This window comes from Rhipicephalus microplus, chromosome 4 (genome assembly GCF_043290135.1).
Source record: "Rhipicephalus microplus isolate Deutch F79 chromosome 4, USDA_Rmic, whole genome shotgun sequence".
Lineage (NCBI taxonomy): Eukaryota > Metazoa > Arthropoda > Arachnida > Ixodida > Ixodidae > Rhipicephalus > Rhipicephalus microplus.
Genome location: NC_134703.1, coordinates 164,797,450 through 164,819,864, shown reverse-complemented (window position 1 = coordinate 164,819,864; position 22,415 = coordinate 164,797,450). Strand labels below are relative to the sequence as shown.

The window sequence follows — 22,415 nt, the reverse complement described above, 5'->3', positions numbered from 1 at the left end:
TCTTTATCAATGGCATGCACGTGTCCAGGAGATTCACCTTGAAACAGTTCGACGGGATACGGAAGAGGATTGATGAGGCAAAGAGCACTGTTTCCTTCAGAAATAGAGAGGGTTGAATAAGGCAGAAGAAGTGATCTTCGACTAAGAAAGAGGCTTGATGGCTCAGAGGACTTACAAGAGCTGCTGCCAAGCTTTTTCTTTTTTAAATAAAAGCATGCAGTGGGAGGTCGGTGTCAGCATGCGGCACCAATCGCTCCTCTTTTAATGCCTGACAGGGACCATTTGTGGCAGTCTTCATAACATAGTGATCGAGTACAAAATATTGGCATTAAGAATGTGGGGTCACTAATGGCACCTAGTTTTTGCATTGCTAGCCGTAAGAAATTTCTCCAAAAGGTATCTTACAGAGCGGAGTCTTCGAAGCGCCGTCACCAACCGGTTTATCTGAAATGAACAAGGAGATGTTATATTGTTAAGAATCACCGGCAGTCGGTCGACGTGTCTTTTGTAGTCAGGGCGTACTTACGGGTACCCTCACCACCCGAGTCAAGTTGGCCTCTAACCTTCGAACCTGCGCGTAAAAATGGCTATGTTAAGCTGTTTCCCACAAGCGTCTCCCGCTTGCGGCCGAAATTATTAATTTGTACCGAGTATATGGCTTAGTGTCGATTGGGTTACATTTATATCTGGGCGAACCAATTGTAATCAGAAGTATATGCGTGCGCACGATTCCCCTTCAGGAGTGGTGGATGAAGGCTCGTTTCAGCGCCCCCCCCCCCCTTCCCTATCAAGTATATATGGGGCAGACTTTGCGCCCCCCTCTCGCCTCTCTCACTATAATTTCACTGTGTGACGCTGACTTTAATCCCCACTTTCGCCTACTCCTTCTCCGTGTGCACACTTGTAATCAGAAGAGTTCAGTCCCCGTTGCTAAAAAAAAAACATTCGGAAAAAATGCTTCATTAATGAGTGGCGCACTGGGCTAGTCGGTATGTCGTCATAACCAAATCAAAAGTATAGCTTAATATAAAGCGGTGTTACTTTGTCCGTTTTTAAGTTAGTGCTATCACCTTTGGTAATTCAGAAGAGCATGAACGCTTGGAGTTATGAGGTGTCATCTAACACATATTATCACCGAAGCTACGTTTCAGTATATGGAAACTTGCTTTGCGTGTCTCTACGTTTAAGCGTCGGCATCAACCAGAAGTGTGTATCGAGCGCGAAATTATCATTTAGATGTCACTGGCTGCTTTTAAGTACTGGCTACTTTTATCCACATAATACGTGTAATTGAGACGAGCTCCGCGAGGAGATTTCGCTCACGGGAGACCACAACCTACCAACTCACTGACTCGCTCAGCTATTTTGACGAAAATATACAGTCCATTTTAGACCAGCCCTCCCTCCTTAAAGCTTGAGAAGCTGTATTACTATGGAGTTCCTGAACAACGTTCGTACAACGACCCGCGTTGATTTGTATTTTAGCACGAACATCGAACACGAGCAGCACTCGTCCTTTTCGCTACAATACCCAGTAGTGTTTTACGATGTAATTTCTTGCATCGCACAGTTCAAGTAGAGTATGTTAAACTCATGTAAAGACTCTTTCATCATCTCAACATGCAGAAGTATTGGACGCATTGATTGTCAAGCCTGATTTATTGAGTGCGCTAATCAAAAATCAGAAGGCTTGGAGATGAACTCTAACGGGCCAACTATGCTTTCAAAGCCCCGGGAATAAGAAATGAAGGGTATACCAGGTGCTTTTGCAGTGAGCCCTAACAAACACTTTCTGCTGAGTAAGCCTTATTCAGTTCCACATTTGCATGGACATAACTTTATCGCATGCCACGCACAATTCTACGCCGTATGCACATACCTTTAAAAATATGAATGAACTTCTTTTCTCATGGTCTCAGTTACCAACGTCATAAAACATAAAAGACCATACCTACTATTTAAGGTTTACAACTGTGAGTTATGAAAAAAAAAAAAACGTTATACCCAGAAACATCCTACCTGGAAGGACTTCTCAGTATAAATTTTGAAGCTTTTCCTCAGAATTTTCGATGATTGTCTGAGCAGTTTTTCGACTCTACTTCTACTCATACAATGTAGCAATACCTATAGGCTGTGATTTTATATGTTGTGGCATCTTCTAGGATTATGACGTCTCTACCAACGTTTCTGCGAACCATTAACCACAAGGTATTTTTGTTTTTTTTCTAGGTTACAATAGGCAGATGCAAAAGAGTTGATCTCTTAATTGACAAACGCGACGAGTATAGCTCGCTAAATTAAATAGAAGTGGTCTGTGCGTTGTGTGATTAGCTCCATCGACGTTTCCGTTTAAGTTTTACTTTTCTAAAAACGTACAATCTCTGGCTCTTACAATTCCGGTTAGGGCTGGGAAACGGCCAACACCTGAGATGCTGCGGTTGTTTTGCTTGCGTCAGCTTTGTTGTGTTGCTTCGCGGCAACAACACAAGATGAATTTGTGACACTATTACTGTACTGATAGAACACTAATTTAAAGCAAGTTAATCATTCGCACGCAATATTCTCGCAATGCAGTCGCAATATACTCAAAATGTCGGTGGCAAGCGTTCCGAAAGAAAAGAAAGAGAAGAAAGAACAAGAACTTATTATACGCACCTTAGTCTGCAGCTGTTGACATTTTGTGCTCAACTGGCTCATTTGCGAGCGCAACGTGGTCACGGTCTCCACAGTTTCCGTCAGCGTTTGTAGCTGCAGTGTCATGCAAGAAATCAAGATTTGGAGAGGCACGAACAGGAATGTCACGTAAAGCACCTTTACGTCGAAGAATAACATAAACAGGGAGGCGGTCAGAACGCGAACAGTACCAGTACCTGAGTGTTTGCTGCTATTGGTTCGATAGTCCGCGCTGCCTCTGAGACCTGTAATCAGAAGACACATTTAAAGCATGTAAAGCTATCGCGATGATTACTTAAGGTAAGCTTTAACAGTGTTACTGGTATAATCTTAGTTAACTATTCAGAGACATGTCGAGTAGCTTATTTCTCCGAAAACATAAAACAAAGACGTCGGAGAGAATCACGAATAATGATCAAACAAGCAGGAAAGCTTGGGATGCTGTGGCATTATGGCGTTTGGCGTAGACACTCATGAAGAGGAAACGGTAGAGAAGGAAAGGCAGGGCCAGTCTAGGAACGCTGGTTTGTTGCCCTACACTTGGGGACGAGGAAGGAGAGATCGAAAGAGGGAGACGACACTCGAATCTAAAACAAAGCGTACCAGCTCGGGCACCTGCGCACAAAGTACACGATGGAATACCCGGAAAGGTATCAGTAATAAAAAGCGCCATAGCTACACATCACATTTGTGCAAAGCCATAGCTTTTCACAAATTTGATGTGTACTTGCCGACCCCAATGGTATGCTCTTACCATCACTATAATAAAAGACCACGATATGAGGGGGTTTTAGCTTGTGCTGTGTTCCTGTATACGACCACGTGGTTGTGGAATACGGGGTCTTCGTTGATAATGACATCTTGTGACCTTTCTTGAAACCACAATCATAAAAATGCTCTTTCTTTTTTCTTTTGAGTATCCTTGAGGGAAAAAAGTTTTAAAAAGGCCACTCATCCAGTATTGGAAAACTCACCAGAACATAATCCAGTGAAAAATGATATGCAGTAGGTTTCTGCAGCAAGTAATGCGCGCTTGCCAGGCTTATCTCAGTGTCGCCAGGCGTAATCACCTATCTGGCCTCCCAGATTTACGCCTATAATATCAGGTAACACACTAACGCAAAGAAGTTTGCAGTCAAAGTGTACATATGTTGACATGCTTTTCGCGGTCACCGTGAAGACGCACTGTCTCTGCGCTGACAGTATTGAAGAACTAGTTCTTGCAGCAAAGCTGAAAGGGCCTACTTTTTCTACGCGTGGATAGATGGCTTGCGTGTGGAATGAGCTATCGGGGTTCGTTTTAGCGTTAACTCTTGCGGTCACTGTAAATTCTGTATATGCGTTCCATGCAAACCTAGTCAATAGCTTGCGATGCTTCTGTTGCACATCTTCTTCTTTACAGTATCTATTTGTTCTGTGTGCTGAATATATAGGTGCGCGTGCCATCTATCGTTTAGTCCTTGGAATGTCCACTGGATGGCGGTGCTTCTATATGGGGAATATATGATGAAAAGATGCGAGATGGCGGTGTTTGGAGTGTTGAATAGATGGAAGAACGGACACACAGACAGATGCATTGATGGACGCATGAACGGACGCAGGGGTGGATGCATGGACGAACGCAGGGACGGACGCACGAACAGACGCACTCACGGACGGGTGGATGGACGCATGGACGGTCACACAGACGGACGCATGGACGGACGGAAGCAAGAACGAATGGACGGACGAATGCTTCGCCCCTTTCTCCATCATTTACTCTGTGGATATGCTGCCATTTTTTTTTTCGAGAAATCTGGCTTTTCAGATATTTGGAAATAATGAAGTGATTGTTAGATGAATAGATTAATGCGGTGACCAAAGCCTCAGAAAAGAAGACAGACAACAACAAAACGCCGGAATAACTTTCTTCACTTGGTTCCTGATCATATCCTAAATTGTTGGCAGCATTTTCTATCAGTTTGACGTGTCTGTTATAAAAAAAAAAGGATTATACATCTCCTATATGTCGACTCAAGTCTCCTTTTCATATTAAATTATTCCAGCCAGCCACTCCTTGATTGCCTTACTCCATATGTTTGAAAACTGAAGATGCAGTAAGGTTATAGTTAAGAGTTACCGTTGACAGTGTAGATCAAAAAAAAATATTCTACGCTTATCTCACCTTGGCAAGGACCTCAGCCACGTCCCGTCCATTGAGAAAAATGCCTCCGCGTCCTGAGCTGGTGCGGAAGCTAATATTCTTGGCACTGGGCACCTGGAACACCATGTTGCCATTGTCCAGCACAATTCGAGGCCTTAAAAACAGATAAAACAGCGTAATACAGGTTAATAATAATTTCCTGTGCTCTATGTGTGAGAGCCACAAAATGATTATAAGCAATACCGCTACTGAACACTACGGAGAATCGCTACCAGTTGAGGTTAATTAATATACAATATTAGGGAAATTAAAACACAAAAAACCGCTTTAGTGGGGTATTAAGTGACCGGTAAGCTAACTACACCAAATGTCTTTCACTTTCAAGCTGTCTTAAAACATAGCATTGGAGACCCTGTGAGTTCGTTAACTAAACACGCTTGAACCATTGTTGAGCCAACGATTTTTTGTTTATTATAAATTTTATTGGTTCTTCGGTTTGGCGAAGAAGGCACGCACATGCGCGTTCACAAAGGGCGGATCCTGTCTCAATGAGCCTCTTTGTTCTCATCGAATCTCCAATGAGTGTTTGTTAGCGTGCTTCTACGTGGCAGTTACCCGCTTTCTCTCTCCCTCTTTCCTCTGTGTCCTTGTGAATACGTGTTGGAAATCAAACAAATATATAAATAAATAAATAAATTGATAAATACGTAGAAAAAAAACAGCGAGGCACAACTCAATAATTGAACTGAAAACAAACGACGACAAGATACACTAGTCGAAATTTTAGAATAATTGTTTACGAATGCTTGGCAGAATTATAGGTTCTTTTCAAAATGTGCTTACATTGACCAGTGCTAACCGTTGTTCACAGTACATGAGTAAATATACCACAGCAGTGAACTGTGCGAAAACGGTGCGGAAGCGGAGAAAAATACGACATAAGAGCTGATGAACAGCTTTGGGAAAGTTGATTGCGAAAAGTATATTGCGAAAGAGCTAAACAGAAGCAGGAAGAAACAGAAAGATGAGCTCTCTCACGGTCACAGTGAAGAAATGCACGCCTGTAATGAGTGACGGCATAACAATTTAGCGTGACGAAAATTCACAGGATATCCACGCAGTGAATGATAATAAGTCGGGCGAAACGTCCGTCTGTTCATCCGTCCGTCCATGCGTCGATTCATCCATGCGTTCGTCCTTCCATCCATCAGTCCGCCCGTGCACCTGTCTGTCCGTGCGTCCGTCCGTCCATCTATTGAACACTGCAAGTACCGCCACCTCGCATCTTTTCACCATATATTCATCACATAGAAGTACCGCCAGCCAGCGGACATTCCAAGGACTAAACGAGAGGTGGCACCACCGGACTGGAGGAGCGGCACGCGCACACTCTCTTACGGTCTGAGCTTCGTGTCTAGTTCTCACCTTTCACCGCCGCTAGTTCATGGCACTACGGACCAACCCTCGCTAAACCTGTGTGTTTAGAAAAAGTTGTTAGCGATTTAGAGTACGAGGTACTCTACTTTGAGAGAGCATAAAGCCGCCCCGTATTTTATTTCTAAGACTTCTCAAATATGTTTCGCCTAGCTAAAACCAAGGAGGTTACGCCCAGTGAGTTTAACGTGCCAACTTTTCCTGGTCAGATAGTGCTCAAAGTGCGTCCTTCTCAGCATCAAATTCGAGGCAAGTTTTATTGGAGATGAAGTATCCGATATGCATCTCTGTAAGTTATTTCACTAAAAACAAGTATTTTTTTTATTTATGAATAACGTGCGTGGGTTTCCTCCTCAATTCAAAAGAATGCGTGCGTGCCACTCCTCTAGTCTGGCCGTGCAGGTGGCTACCTACTACTACTACTACTATTACTACTACTACTACTACTACTACTACTACTACTACTACTACTACTACTACATCGTGGACGCACGTCCCACGGCTTAAGAAGCTTCGCCCCTAAAACTGAAAGGCACTTTGTTAGTTCGGGATTGCGTTCGGCGAAAGCCTGTGGCGGTGTGGCCACTGGACTGTGGCCAATGCCCTTTTCTTGTTGTCACGGTGCATGTAATCGCGAAAACCGAGCTTTCGGAGACACTCTTATGAACCGCTCCGCGGAATCGCTTGCTGGCGCGCCTGCCCTTCTCCTGCAAAATTCAGTCGCGCAAGGCGGTTTCCGCTGAATGTGCAAGAGCTGGCTGTCGGTGAATAAAATCACTAAGCATAACTTAAGTTAAAGGGTCATTGTAAATCTAGATCATATAGGCGGATAGCTAAACAATGATCTCAAACTATTGAAAGAAATTTACAAGGACGTTCGAGTTTCGAAAACAAAACCAGTGACAATAATGCAAGTCTGTTTCATGAGGTAAGCAATATATATGTATATGGTATTGTTGGTCAGATGTAACCATAAAACGTAGGGAAATTTTAGGTTCGGTTAAACTGCCGTTCCACGTTTCTTGGAGCTCATGTTTAGGGACGGCTTTATGCTCTCCCATAGTAGAGTACACCGTACTCTTAATCGTTAAAAACTTTTTCTAAACATTACAGGCAAAGCGGCTTTAGACTCTGGAGCTCACGGGACGGCTTTAAGCTCTCCCTTAGTAGAGTACCCTGTACACTAAATCGTTACCCACTTTATTCTAAACCCTTAAAGGGTCACTCCCCAGGTTTGAGAATTTTGAGCTGACAAGCGCAATGTGTAGACAAGGCGTTCATGATCACGTCTGCCAAACTTTGCAACGCTACGTGCCGCGGACATGGGTCAAATTTCAAGATGAAAGCTGCTCGCCCTCCCCTCTACCTGCGCACGCGTAGAGAATGAGGGCATGACGTAGGCATAGGAATGGCTCTTCGTACACGGCAATGCAGTGACGTTGGTCATCTACGTAGACGACTCTGCTCTGACGTTGTCAACAGTATACCACGTGACATGGCAAAAATTAGCACAACAAGCGTAGTTTATGTATTTGTTGCTTTAAGAGATGAATAAAACTTGAAATAAATAATGAGACGCAATAAAACATTGTGCGCGTTTTTCTTTCATTTTTTTACCGTGAAATGCTACGAGATGCGGGGCCAATGTGCCAGCGTTTCGCATGCGTTCGGTTGCCCGCGGTCAGCGCATTGAGCAGACGACTGCCGTGGAACCCTCCTACGCGTTCGCGCACTCATTGTGCTCATCTACTCTACCGCGTCTAAGCCAGAGTTTCCAAACCATCCCGCAGAAACAGGCAGAAGGCCACAAAATAATGCTGGTCAACAAAGCAACACCGCTCGCGTGCACGGGGGCTGGGCTTGTTCGGCACGTCATGCGCACGTCACCTCTTGGTCGGATGCGGGAGAGGGTATGGAAGAGATTTGGCTTGCGAAGGCCACGCGGAGGAGCGGCAAGGGTTTCGAGCTCGCCTCCTCTCACTCTCGTTTCGCGCCGCTTCAAAAAACCTGTTTTCTCCGCTTGTAATGAACCGATTCAAGAAATTTTTGTGGCAAAACGTTCCTCATCGGACACTCAACAACTTCCGCTGTCTAACTAAAATTCGGTATGAGGCCTTTAACCGGTATGCGGGTTAAAGGGCCAACGCCCTTTAACCAGCAGTATCTGCCGAACAGTATAATAAATAGCGCTGGCTCATAGAAGTACATATAAACTGCCGTTGACTGAGCATTAAAATCTAGATGGCGCTGAACTGCTACTCTCCGAACTGGCACAGTGGATGGATGTGTTTTCCGTGGGCTCCTTATTGACTGCGCAGATAAGTGTTTTTGCATGTTTAGAGCTTGCTTTTAAAATTTTAAGGCAGCAGTGTAAACCATTATACCACCTTATACATTGTACGGCTTTTTGGGGCTCAGTCATCAGTTATTTACTTGTTTGTGTGTTTGTGTGTATGTGAGAGTTTGTCTCCTGCCACGCCGTGGTGGAGGTGCACGTGCGCCAAACACGCAAATGTGTGTAGTAGAGCTTAGACTTTTTTTTAGGGCAGGATTCGTCGTACGCCATGTTTTGTAATTACCGAGTAGCACAATTCATAAGGAAAGAATGAATGCAAAACTTTATTACAAATATTTTTCCCGGTGAAGGTGGAGCCCTCAGTCCAGGGCCCCTGTGGCCTTTGCCACCTTGCAAGCTCTATCAACCAGCTTGAGCTGTTCATCAGGCTTAGAGCCGGATAGCGCAGCCTCCCACTGCTCCGGTGCTGGTGTACAGTTTCTTGGCACTACCTGTGTGTGCTGGCAGGCCCATGTCATGTGGTAAAGTGTGGGGTGTTCTCTTCATAGCGGGCATATGTAGGCGCATATTCCCGGATATATTTTACTCAGAAGACTGAGATTCTGGTACGTATTAGTCTGCAGCTGTCTCCAGGCAACCGACTGCTCTCTGCTGAGGTCTTTCTGGAGAGGAGGGTATTGCCCTCCTCAGAGCTGTCAGGTGTTCTAAAATTGCTCCATAGCGGGTAGCAACTGTGGCTGGTTCCTCGTTATTGTGCGCCCCCCGGTCGGCGTAGTGTCGGGCAATGGCGTCGGCACGCTGGTTCCCTGTCACAGTTTCATGGCCGGGTGTCTACGTAGTGGAGCAGCTCGAGAAGTTGATTTTAGGGGCGAAGCTCTTTATAGCGAAACCCATTCGTCCCTCGTAGCCGTTGTAGTGTGTAACAAGTATGGAATTTTGACCTTCAAGGAGGTGCCGGTGAGAGATTTCTTCTGTGCGTTGTTGAACAATAGAAATAGTGCTCGATGTACATGCCAATGACTGCTAATGGGGAATGACAGACAGGAGCATTCGGATTTTAGTTTACACGCACTCTGCGATCCCCATTAGCAGCCATTGGCATATACATTGAGAACTATCTGATAGGAAAGGGTTGCTACGTTATACTCGCTGGGTGTAATCTCCTTAGTTTTAGAAAGGTTTAGCGAGCGCTGAGCCGCAGTGCAATGAATACAATGAACTAGTATATAACATGAACTCTAGGTGGTTCAAGGTGGGAAGTAGACCCGATGCGCAAGCCGTAAGAAAGTGCGCGTGTGCCACCTCTCGTTTAGTCCTTGCAATGTCCGCTGGATGGCGGTGCTTCTATATGGGGAATATATAATGAAAAGATGCGAGATGGTGGTACTTGAAGTGTTGAATAAGCCCTGCTGCCTTTCCCACCATGGCTCCTGCGCGAGGCCAGCTGAAAGCAGCTATATGCTGCCGGCCAACGCCAGGGCGCCTCGCAGCCAATTTTGGTTCGGCCTCCCTGACCACTGGAGAGGCCCGGCTTCCCGCAACGTCCAGCTCCGTCATCGAGCCAGAAATGTGGGGCCTCCGAACAACCGAAGCGGTTTTCGTCGGACTCGCGGCTTATCAAGAGCAGCAACAAGCCATCAGTGAGCCCCCTCCCGTACCTCTGACCTCGCACTCGGGCATTGCACCCAGCGGACACTGTCACGCCCTTCCGCCCCTCCGCGCAGTGGACGCTATCCCGCTTCAGCACCACGAACACTAGTCCCACTTTTCTGTGCTCCCTTCCGCAGTTATTTTTATGGTGATGGACGACGAACGGACACACAGACAAATGCATGGATGGACGCATGAACGGACGCAGGGGCGGATGCTTGGACGAACGCAGGGACGGACGCACGAACAGACACACGCACGGACGAGCGGATGTACGCATAGACGGTCACACAGACGGACGCATGGACGAACGGAAGCAAGAACGAATAGACGGACGAATGCTTCGCTTCACTCTCCATCATTCACTCCATGGATATGCTGCCATTTTTTTTCGTCCCTTGAGTATGCGGATGGCAGCACTAGATATGCGTCCACTGCTGTGCCGTCGACACGCTTCTTGGGAGTCAGTAACTATTACTGTAGTAGACTCTTCGCTCTGGTGTGTGATGGCGAGCGCGATCGCTACTTCCTCAGCCTCGAGGATGTTGCTTTTGATCGAAGCGCTGTTGAGTTCCCTAAGTTGGGGATCAACAACACTTACAACTGTCCCGGACTGCTCTTTGTATGTGGTCGCGTCAAGGTACAATACGTCGGTTCTCGCCTTGAAATTTTTTTGTGCTTCTGATCTGGCTTTTCTTCGAGCCTTATGGATTTCTGGATGCATGTTTAGAGGTATGCGGCTGACTTCAATGATCTGGCGAATGTCCTTTGGAATGCTCGCCGTGTTATTGATTTCTCCGCAAGCATCCCTCATGTCCAATGTCTGCAACGTATGCCTGCCCGTAGCAGTCAACATTAATCTCATTTTCTGCGCAACAAGTTGTGCCTCGATGTGTTCTTGCACTGTGTTGTTTATCCCGAGTTTAAGGAATTTCTCTGTCGAGGTGCTGACAGGCAGACCAAGGGCGCACTTGTAGGCTTTTCTGAGGATTGCCTCTAATTGTTCTTTTTCCTGTGGGAGTGGTGTTTGGTAGGGGACACTGTATACAATCCTACTGACCACGAGGGCCTGTACAAGCCTACAAGTGTCCTTCTCCTTCATACCCCGTCTTTTGTTAGAGATTCTGGTGATCATCCTCGTGATTTGCGCTGTAGTCTTTGACAGCTGTCTGATGGTGTGGTCTATACGACAGTTGCTTTGTATCCACATGCCGAGAATCTTGATTCGGGACACTTCTGGAATCTTCTTCCCCCTATATAGACGTCTATGGAGTTTTGCAGATCGTATCCTCGTCTGTAGACTCTCAGAACTTCTGATTTCTCCTTAGAGCAGACGATGCCACATTGACGCACGTAGTCATGAACTGTATCAGCTGCGCGTTCCAGAAGACCTTGTTTTGTCCTAGAGATCCTCTTGTCACCCAGATTGTAACATCGTCTGCGTAGATGGAATGTCTGAGTCCTCCAATGTTTTCGAGGTTCCTAGCTAAGCCGATCATAACAATGTTGAACAACATCGGCTATATCAAAGAACCTTGGGATGTTCCTTTTGTGGGCGTATCAGTGCGGATGCCTCCTATACCAATTGTGGCGGTTCTGTTACTGAGAAAAGATTTGATGTAGTTGTGTATTCTCTTTCCACAACCTAATTTGCTAAGCCTCTCTAGCACAGCCTTATGACTGGCATTGTCGAAAGCAGCCTCGAGATCCAGTGGAAGTAATTCGTTTTCACCATATTTTGGGACATCGCTAAGCACTTCCTCCTTGATTTATATGAGGACGTTTTGTGTTTAGAGGCATTTTCGGAAGCCAAACATTGTGTGTGGCATGAGTTCGTTGTCTTCCAGGGAGGTCTACAGCCACTGAACCACGATAATCTCGTATACATTTCCCAAACATCAAGTCAACGAAATGGGTATTAAATTTTCCAAGCTTGGAGCCTTTCCCAGCTTTGAAATCATTATTATATCCGCATGTTTCCAGTCGTTTGGGATGGTACCTTGTTCCCAATGTTCGTTGATGAATTCTGTAAACTTTGTGATAGATTTATAAGGACAATTGGGGTAAAAAATGCAAAATGTTCAGGATGTGGGGTGGATTTGAAAATGGCGGCAACTGCGGACGTGAATGCAGAGGAGGCTGACGCCAAGTGTAGGGAATGTGAGGTTGAGATAAAATGGGGAAAATGATGGTTGCCCAAAGTTGACTGCTCATGAGACTCGCCGAGCTGGAGACTGCGTTGGCGACTGATAAAGAAAAAATGAAGGCTATGGAAGAAATTTTTGGTCAGCCGAAGAGGCACTAACGAAGATGAACAAATGAGCGGGCGATGGAGAGAACGGTAGGGCACCTGCACTCAGAACGGCGCAGAAGAAAGAGAAAACAGGTTTGGAAAGAAGTTTAGTCCGTTCAACGGTCAAAAGACCCAGCTTCAGCGAAGTAGTTGTGGTAGTAGGAGGGGACAAAGCAGCTGGCGTCACAGTTGCAAGTAACCTTCAGGGGCGGGGCAGTCTAGCTGAAAAGTCACAGCACGTTATAATCGCTGGGAACCCGAATATAAACCGATGCGCAGAAGCAATCGAAGAGAGGGTAAGAGTTGACAAGAGGTTGTCAGTAGGGACGTTCTCAGGACTTAAACTGAACGCCGTCATGAGGCAATCGAGCGCAAAACTCACAGCTAAAGCTGATGGACTAAATCTTGGTGCAATTTCGAGTGGTTTAAACGGTGTCTTAAAGATTCGGCAGGACTAGCGACCACACTGGCGAAAGGGGTTGATGACATGCGCGCTATTTCCCATCAGGTACAGGTAGTGATATGCATGATACTGGAGGTACCGGTGCTTGACAAACCTGCAAACAGCGGTTGTCGACACAAACAAAGACACATAACACATGATCCCAGAGAAATGCTTTGCGTTAGTGGAAATAAACAGAGAGGTGCATAAGTGAGGTGGTTTTCAACGGGACAGAATTCACTTCAACAGGAGGTTAGGTCATGAAGTGGGTTGGTGACTTTCAAGATGCGCAGTAGCTTTTTTGGGGGGGAGGGGGGCATGCGGTTTCTTCAGGGTCCAGGATAGCTAGTAACGAGGAAAACAACCAGGGGGACTTCTTGACAGCTGGTATAGGCAGATACAATACCAAAATGGCACCAATATCTAAGACACATAGAGTCCGGGGGAGCATTTGACGTAGGCACGAGGGCCGAGCCAAGTCAGATGTAGAGTGTATTAACATGCATGGTAGCATGAATAGGATGAAGTGGGGAGAGATAGAAAAACAGCTAAAGGAGGAGAAGCTGTAGGTATATGGGTTTGTACAAAGATATCTTAGGGACATGGAACAACCGCCTAGCAATCCGGAATACACATAAGAATATATTAATAGAGCACAAGACAGCAGAAAGAGGGGTGGTATTGAGGCATTCATCCATAAAAGTACAGATTAGAAAATGGTTAAGCAGGAGTGCAGAGAACATTCATGGCTGAAAGACTAAGTGGCAAGGCAGATGACGCTCCTTGGTATTGTTTACTTGCGGACAGGGGTAAAAGGCACAAAGGAAAACCAAGAAGTGGTGCAGTGCATAAAAAATGACAGTGACGACCTAGGAGAAGAGTGCGAGGTAAATATATCAGGAGATACGAATGCACACAGAGAAAATATGGATGAATATACTGACCCTACAGGCATAATGCTAATGGATATATGTGAAAGGCATGATTTAATCATTTGCAACGGTATTAAGAAATGCGAAGGGCAGATTACATGGAAGGTAAGAATTCTGCAGTCGACAATGTATTACGCAATGATGTCGCATAGGAATTCTGATCGGCTAAGGGTGATGAAAATAGATGAATATGGGTCCAGAAGCTTAGGTTGTGATCACAAACGTTTCCAGCTGAATTTTGGAAGAGAAATGAAAATAAAAAGGAGGTATTATGAGGAACCACATTGTAATATTTATACAGAAAAGCATATAGAAACAGCAACTGAAAAGATTGAGAAAATAATCACCGAGTATATAAAACAGAGAGGTCATACACAAAGCTAACTCTATTGTTTGAGTTAGAGCTTGCTAAGGTACGAGTCAAATGAACCGGGAAACGGAGACACGAACTCAAGAGCTGGTGGGATGAGGAAGTAATTAGAGGCGTAATAAGACGTCCTGAAACATCTAGGGAACACAGACATGCTGAACAGAGGGGTGAACCAGAAAATGATAGCGAGAAAAAATGGGATAACTTTATGAGCTGCAAAAAAGAAGCGTCCGATCTGCTCAGTGAAAAGTTCAGAAGAAAGGGGGCCCAATAAATGGCGCAAGTAATCAAAAAGGATAGAAAGGCGGTTGCAAAGTTTTCAAACCATCTCAATTCTCTGAGTAATAAGACAGGCTTGCAATAGAGTTCAATGGGTTAGACTAGAAGGGGCTGAGGCAATGGAATATATAAAAAACAATGACAGAAAAATTTAAACACTAAGAAAGCACCGCATGCACCGTACCAGATGAGGATGGACCAATTAGTGCAGTGGTTCCACTGGGACAATGAGAGTGGGAAAGGGCAGAGAAAAGGGTTCCTAATGGCACATCAACATGCCCTTATGGCATCCTAGTCATTGTAATAAAAAAACTAGGACCAAACTAAGCAAACATTAAGAGAGGCTGCGAGCAAAGCAATAATAGATCGTGAAGCCCCTAATGGGTGTAAACTAAGCAGGACGAGCATGATCTATAAAGTAAAGGGGGACAAAACTGATATAAACAGCTACCATCTCATAATGTGGCATCAGTAGTTCACAGGCTGGTGATGCAGATAGTGAAGGAAAAACTACAGACATAAGCGGAGAATGAGAAGGTGCTGAGAGAACTGCAAAATTGGCTCCGTAAACGAAGGGGGTTGCAGGACAATCTATTTTCATTGATGCATTTATTGAAGTTCTGGAAAAAGAACTCAAGCCCACGTGGCTGGCATTTATAGATATCAAAAAAGCTTGCGATAATGTGATTCAAGAAGACATGTGGGGAATACTGGACACAGGAGATGTGAAAGATGGAATAAGAAATCTTCTAAAAGATATGTATAGAAGTAACGAATAGTTAGAAAATAGAAAAACCGGTATCTGTACCTATTGAGATACAACGCGGGCTTCGACAGAGATCTCTCTTGTCACCTTTGTTATTTATGCTGAATCTACAGAGACTAGAAGCCAAATTAGAGGGGAGTCGACTCAGATTCAGCCTCTCTTTTGCCAAGCAGGAAAATCACAATGAACAGTCATTAACAGCATCAATGTATGCAGATAGTATAGTTTTATTAACCGACAACAAAAAAACCTGTAGGGAATAATAGACATCTGTGGTAATGAGGGAGATAAATTAAGTTTGAAGTTCAGCAGAGAAAAATCAGGAATCATGCTTTTTAATGATAACAAAGGAAGTGAGCATAGGATACAGGGAATCACGCTAAAAATAGTGGATAAATACAAATATTTGGGCGTATGGATATATAATGGGGCTGATTACTTAAGGAAGCACGAAAAATGCGTAATGACTAAGGGTAACAGGAATGCGGCGGTAAAGAAAAGTAGGGCACTGTGGAACTACAATAGGTATGACGTTGTGAGAGGGATTTGAAAAGGTGTCGTGGTCCCGGGTTTGATGTTCGGCAATGTGGTCTTGTGCATAAAATTGAAAATTAAACAACGCGGCATTGGTAGAGTGGCTTTGGGAGCACACGGGAATACCCCAAATCAGGGGGTAAAAGTTGACATGGGGTGGACATCGTTGCAGTGCAGGGTAGCTAGCAGCAAGATAGAACTTGAGGAGCGATTGAGAAAAACGGGAGAGGAGCGTTGGGTCAAAAAAGTTTTCAGATACTTGTATACGAAGAATCTTGATACTAAATGAAGGAAGCGAACTCGAAAATTGTCAAGCAATGATTTAGACAACAACAGAATACCAAGCCAAAAGAAAGCATCGGTTAAGAAGAAGGTGAAGGAAAGAAAGGGGGAAATGCGGAAGATTGGAATGCTGACGAAATAATCACTGGAGACCTTCCAATTTTTCAAGAACAAAATTGCAAAAGAAAAAATCTACGAAAATTCTCGGGGTAGTTCTGTGCTGTTTGAGGCCAGAACTGCAGTATTGCGGACCAAGACGTCCTGAGCCAAATACAAAGGCAGAGACAAGGTATTTAGTGCGTGTGGAGAGGAGGAGGAAACGGCCGAGCACTTGATAATGTCCTGTGAAGGGCTCCACCCTATAGTACGAGATAATGGCGCGGAATTTTTCAAAGTTTTGAGGTTTAGGAACAGTGATGGAAAAATAGCCTTTAAACGAGTAGAAATAACATGGAGGAGGCTAACTGATTAGTGGCTACAATCAAGGCGCGAGTAAAATTTACTCTTTCAACACATAGTGATAGCACTTGACTTTTATGCTAGGTGGCATGAGCCACCGCCCGATCTAAAAAAACACAGCCTGATCCATCCATCCATCCATCCATCCATCCATCCATCCATCCATCCATCCATCCATCCATCCATCCATCCATCCATCCATCCATCCATCCATTCCATCCATCCATCCATCCATCCATCCATCCATCCATCCATCCATCCATCCATCCATCCATCCATCCATCCATCCATCCATCCATCCATCCATCATGGATGGATTCCATGAGGTGGCGCTTGTGTCATAGCCATGGTTGGACCTTAGCCGTTCATCATTCACTACACTCGGACCTTGAGGTTCGCTCAGCGCGATCGAAATATAAATATCGGAAAGAATACACACGTATGTTTCTCGCAGTTTCAAAGTTGAGAAAATTCGTTGAACAACAACGCTGTTCAGAAGGTACCGGTAGGAACAGCTTTGTATGAATATTTGACCGATATATTTTAGTTTGTTGTAGTGTACATCGTTTTTTTTATAATTTGTATGTATAATCTTGAATATTTTTATGTACTGCTTTGCTGCATCTGCCCGAGGTGCCTCACGAAAAGTGGGCCAAGTCAAAAGACGCTGTCTCCTTTTGCCCCCTTCGTGGGCATTTTCGTGAAAAATGCCCAAATAAATAAATAAAAAAATATAAACTATAGCACAGGAGAATTTCGCAGAGATACGTTCATTGTAGCCGTAACTGGAGGTTTCTTTTCTGTAGTCATTTCGACTTGCTGGTCGAGCTCTAGGATGTTGGTGGCATGTGGTGCAATATAACATACAAAGACAGTATATAATTGCGTTATGTACAGTGCGCAAAAACCAGGCTTTCACATTCACTCCGCTGAAGGATATGAATTATTTAATTGTGATAAATAGAATCAAAGTGACTTACGGGCGTGAAAACTCATTAACCCACGAGGAGACGTGAAGTGCAGCCACTCTTCGTGAGTTATACTCGGGGACAAGTTTCTGTGCATGGCAATGAAGGAAGGGCTATGGAGCCAAAGTGGGCATGTGCCACCACTGTAGAATATATTACCACAAATGCGTTCGTGTTTTCCGCGTGAAAATAACAAGAAAAGAACAACTATATTTTCAACTGGATACTGTTTAGAAAGAGACGCTGCATGCACAGCGAAGATATCATCATTTGTCGTTGCATTCTGAAGAGTCATTACGCGTTTTTGCGCGTCTGAAAACATCGCAGTTTTAGTGCACCTTTCAGTCAAAATGGCGTCTTCGTGTTTAGGTGAGCACGCGTCACCCTTCAGCTATTGCGATGACTCGCCAAGGGAGCTTATGCCCGATTTCGCTCAAAAATGACTGTGTACGCAGACGTATCGAATTGTGTGCAGTTGGATTACTTGAACACGACCGTCACTCGACACGCGATCCGAACCGGACTACCTCGCGTAGGAGTACAGGAGCAATAGCTCCACCCGCGTAGCCTTCGCTTCAATGCCAAAAAACGTTCTACGTGCAGCGAAAAATCCTCGTGTCAAGGTGGTTTCATTTAACATCACTGCCGAAAGCCATCTAATGAACTACCTCCGTCGAACGACCTGACAACACTAACAACCACGCATCAGCAAGCTTACCTTGCCGTGGAGAGCATTTAGCCATCCCCTTAACAAGCAAATCACTTGCAGTGTGCTGACATTTAATAACAAACACACAAAATCAGGCTCGCGATTTGAGCAAATCGCGAGCCCGCGCGACTTTCAGCTAAAATTTTAATGGAATTCATGCTTTACAAAAACACTTGCGAATGCAATATTTTTGTAAAAGAAAGGGAGTTTACACTACATATATAGTCAGACGATGACATCTAACTAACTGACGTAGCAACAAAAAACATCGCGAAGCTGGTGAGTGTACTATGAGGGCTATCACTGAAAACGCAAGTTGCAACGTATTTTCACGAATACGTCACGTGTCGCAAGAACGAATCAGAGTTATCATGTCACGGATGGTCCGGTTTGATCGCTGATGAAGGAAACGGGCAAAGTGGTAGTGTTCGTTTCTTGCTAACGCGTTAACACTGAAGCTAGCACAGCCTAACTAGGGAGCTTCTGCCTACTGAGCATCCCTGAGAGGACGCTCCCGCATTACGCTTGGCGGCGCGACAGTCCACGAGCATTGGCAGTACGCAAAAAGTTCGGGTTTGTTTTATGTTATTCTTAGGTGAGTATCTTCGCAATGAAATAAGAATTGCAATTGTTTTATAGTTCTTCACATTTTACAATTTTTCAAGCAAAGGAGGCAGTTCTTGTTGCTACTTCAAAAATAAAACAGCCCAAAAATAGTAACACACCAAATATGTGCACAATTCTATCTCAGTAGCTTCGTATAGTCCATCGTGGTTGAAAAATACTCTTCTGATTTTTCAAGTTCTCACAATGTGTCAATTGTAACAAAAGTTTGATTTCGAGATACGGTAACCTAAAGAGCGAAAACCAGTTTATTTCATGTTTTGTTCAATGTAAAGATGTTCTAAACAATTTTATTAATAGCAGCGTGCCATAAAGTCATCACACGAGTCAGCTTTTTGCTTCTTTTTTGTTTTCTTGCATTCCTGACTTCTTTTCTCATACGTTTTCTGTCTCTACTAGCCAAAACTTGTTGATGGTAGTCGATCCCTCCCAACCATAACGCTATGTTACACCTCCGTGATACGTCAGCCGGCGTTCAGAAAGTTTAGTTGGGATTACAAGCTTTTTTTTTCAAATCTTAGAACGATTGAAAGGTTGCCATTATGAGGGCTTTTATTCCAAGGAAAAAATCCGTGTACTCTACGAATGCCATGGTTCTTTCACATTCTGCACAGACACAGTTACTTGTGATCATAGTTTGTAGAACATCCAAATAAATCAAAGCGTAGCCATGGTTCCAACAGGTAACATCTTGTGCTTGCGTTGACGCTGAACGAGGACAAAGCTTACACGTCGAAGTGTTTGCATGAATGGTACCAGTCTCGTTTCAGTTAGTAGCCGAAACGTGTTCATTTCAAAATATACTGCGCTTTCTAAAGGGTGTCTGATTTGCAAACACGAGGACATTTTTTGCCGCCGCGACAAAATTTCCGAAGGCACAATTGAACTCAAAGTGAATTTTCTAAATCCCGTCACCATGCTGGCATCACACACGCAAGAGAAGTGGAATCGGTAAATGCTACTCATCTTAAAAAAACCTAAACTGTGTGCCGTTATGCAGCTGGAATGCTTTATTTATAAACCTGCTAGGTACAGAGAGATCACCTCTGCAGTTTTGTTTTTCAAAAGCTTATTTCAGACAGGAAGCTGAGGTTGTGACCAGTCTGAGAAAATGGGGTTTGGCTGCTGATCAGTTGGTTTCGAAAACCTGGTCGTTTTGCCTCAATCAAAGGGCACAAAAATGTTTGAGGCACTGATTATTGTTAAGAAAAGCCTTAATATTCGAAAGAAGCAAAGACCAAACTTCGATTTTTCTAGAAATTTGGCCCTACCTTGTGTCCTTCAAATCGACTTTGTAGGTTGTGTTCGAAGACACCCAATTAAACAATGCATAATTTGGCATCACGTTAATCTTGATCTATTGCTGCTTACTGCAAATACCGGTGAAATACATAAAATAACATTAAAATTATGATAGCCTTCAATTTTCTTTATGAATCGAACATGTTTTACAATGATTGGTGAACGTATGTATTGAGAGCAAACATCAAATTCTTAACTTTTTTGGATGAAGCTAAAAATGAAGCATAGCTTTCTCTTAAGACAGGGCAGAACCAGTGGTACTAATGGTGCAAGTGCACCCAGTGCATTTTCACTAATATTGAGTTTCGGCTTGCGTAGCGTTTGATGTGGTCTGTCCTGAGTTTCGACCTTTTATACTGCTAATTACTGACAGGGCTGCCTGAACAAGAATTATGACGTAGTCTGTATCCTTCACTCCCCTTCATTTCCTCACCCTCACTGCGACTTGTGTTCCGTCAAAAAGCGTTGTCACTGCTGTGGGCCGAATTTCACGAAGCTGTCACGCCCTCGTTGCAGAGATAACAAACAGGCGTAGGAGGACGTATATAACAAAACGCAGTGTGCCTAGCAAGCTGGCGGTGATTCTGCCGACGACTCTTTCGAGTTGCGGGGTGGACTTCACGCGAATGCAAGTTAACTAGATTATGAGGCAGATGTCCACAACGAAACAGGCTCCTTTCTGAACCAAGCGTGCCTCTGTTCACTTTCGTGTGCAGTCGCGTGCCCGCGCAAGCATTTCCGCGCGTTGTGTCGTATTCATGTGTAATGTACATAATCAACGTTCGCATCTCCCAATGAACACATGTCACAAGATGCACTCGTTCTCCAAATTTGCGGCTAATCACTGATGATGTGGTTGTGTGCTATGACGCATCTGTAGAAGGTGGACTGTTTTGCGTATTGAGGTTTACCTAGTTTATTGTTCCCGCTAGAATGGCGGGACCCACCACCGTGGCTGACTGGTGCAATCATGACTGACATCCGCAGTGCGGTGTTGTCGTAATGCGCTGTTTCGCCGTGCGGGCTCACTGAAGGATAGCGTATACAGCGGTTCCCCCTTCAAGAGATGTGCATATTAGAGTACAGCTCTTGCGTTCCCATTGGCGCGTTTAATGCCATAAGCGCAAACAAGTGAACGATCTGCTGGCACAACGAAGAATGAAAGCGAGCGAACATGGAACTAAGAGGCTGGTCAATGACTTTGGTGAAAAACGTAGCCTCGTGTCTGCATGTTAATCTGCAAATGTCGTCGTAAAACAATAGTCTTGTGTGTGGAGAGAGTGAACAAAACATTTATTTGATGTTCTGCGCAAGAAACTCAGTGAATGATATTCTGGAGGCGTTGCCTCGAGCGTGAAGCGGAGGCGAACGAGCGCATCAAGTCACGTCACACGTAAGACATGAGCGCCATCTGGCAGTTTTCTTGAAAACCGAAGTGCGTGGCTGTGAGCCGGGAGTGCGTGGCCGTCTCGGAGGTGATAAGGTGTAGAACGCAAGGTGACGGGTGACAATAATTGCTTTTTATTTGACGATTGCGCAAGTATGAACGCTAAACCTTGAGCAACATTGGTGGGCGCTGCTGATGGGGTCGGCCGTCTCAAGTAGCCAGTGCCGTTAAGAGTGGACAGACAGACAAATGTACAGACAGACAGACATACGGACAGATCAAAAGTTTTGCGTCGATGGTTCCCAAGAAAGGCTATCGTCCATAAAAGACTGGCTGACCCTTAAGCTTCACCTTTGGGAGTTGAACGCGACAGCCATATTCTTTTCCTAAAGCATACCTAAAACACTTAGTATATGAAATCTTTTAGGGCTATACATTTACGCCGTAGCTCGTATCCCCTTTCATCGTAGTCGTCGTAGCTGCAGTTGCCTTTCATTGTATGTGAATAAAAACGGTGTCACAGCATATCGACGGAGTGAATGATCATGATTGGGGTGAAGTGAGCGGCAGTCCGTCTGTGCGTTCATTTCGGGTGGTCTGGCGGCGTATTTCTGAACTATTTTCAGCTTCCAGACGTCTGTGAACGAGGCACTGATGTTTCCTCATTCCTCGTTGGTCTTACGCACGCGCACTCATATTAGCCTGACGACGGGCTGCAGAGAGCTTTGCTCCACTCATCATCATACACCTCGCGGATATGCTGTGATTATTCTTTTTTTAAAAACAATAATCTTTCTTGGGGACCTTCGACGCAAAAATTTTGGTCTGTCCGTCTGTACAATTGTATGTTTGTTCGCCTTTAACGGAACCCT

At 44.6% G+C, this 22,415-nt stretch overlaps 1 protein-coding gene across 2 annotated transcripts in view; it reads right to left on the bottom strand.

Moving 5' to 3' along the window:
• LOC119172937 (cubilin) overlaps positions 1-22,415 on the bottom strand; it is a 284,534-nt gene that overhangs the window by 227,577 nt on the left and 34,542 nt on the right. For both annotated transcript variants that reach the window (XM_075893824.1, XM_075893825.1), the window contains exons 2-6: positions 4,838-4,970; positions 2,871-2,918; positions 2,656-2,748; positions 527-571; positions 406-444 (exon numbers count right to left, since the gene is read on the bottom strand). In XM_075893824.1, coding sequence (XP_075749939.1) covers positions 406-444; positions 527-571; positions 2,656-2,748; positions 2,871-2,918; positions 4,838-4,970 — 358 coding nt within the window. The remainder of the gene's footprint in view (positions 1-405; positions 445-526; positions 572-2,655; positions 2,749-2,870; positions 2,919-4,837; positions 4,971-22,415) is intronic.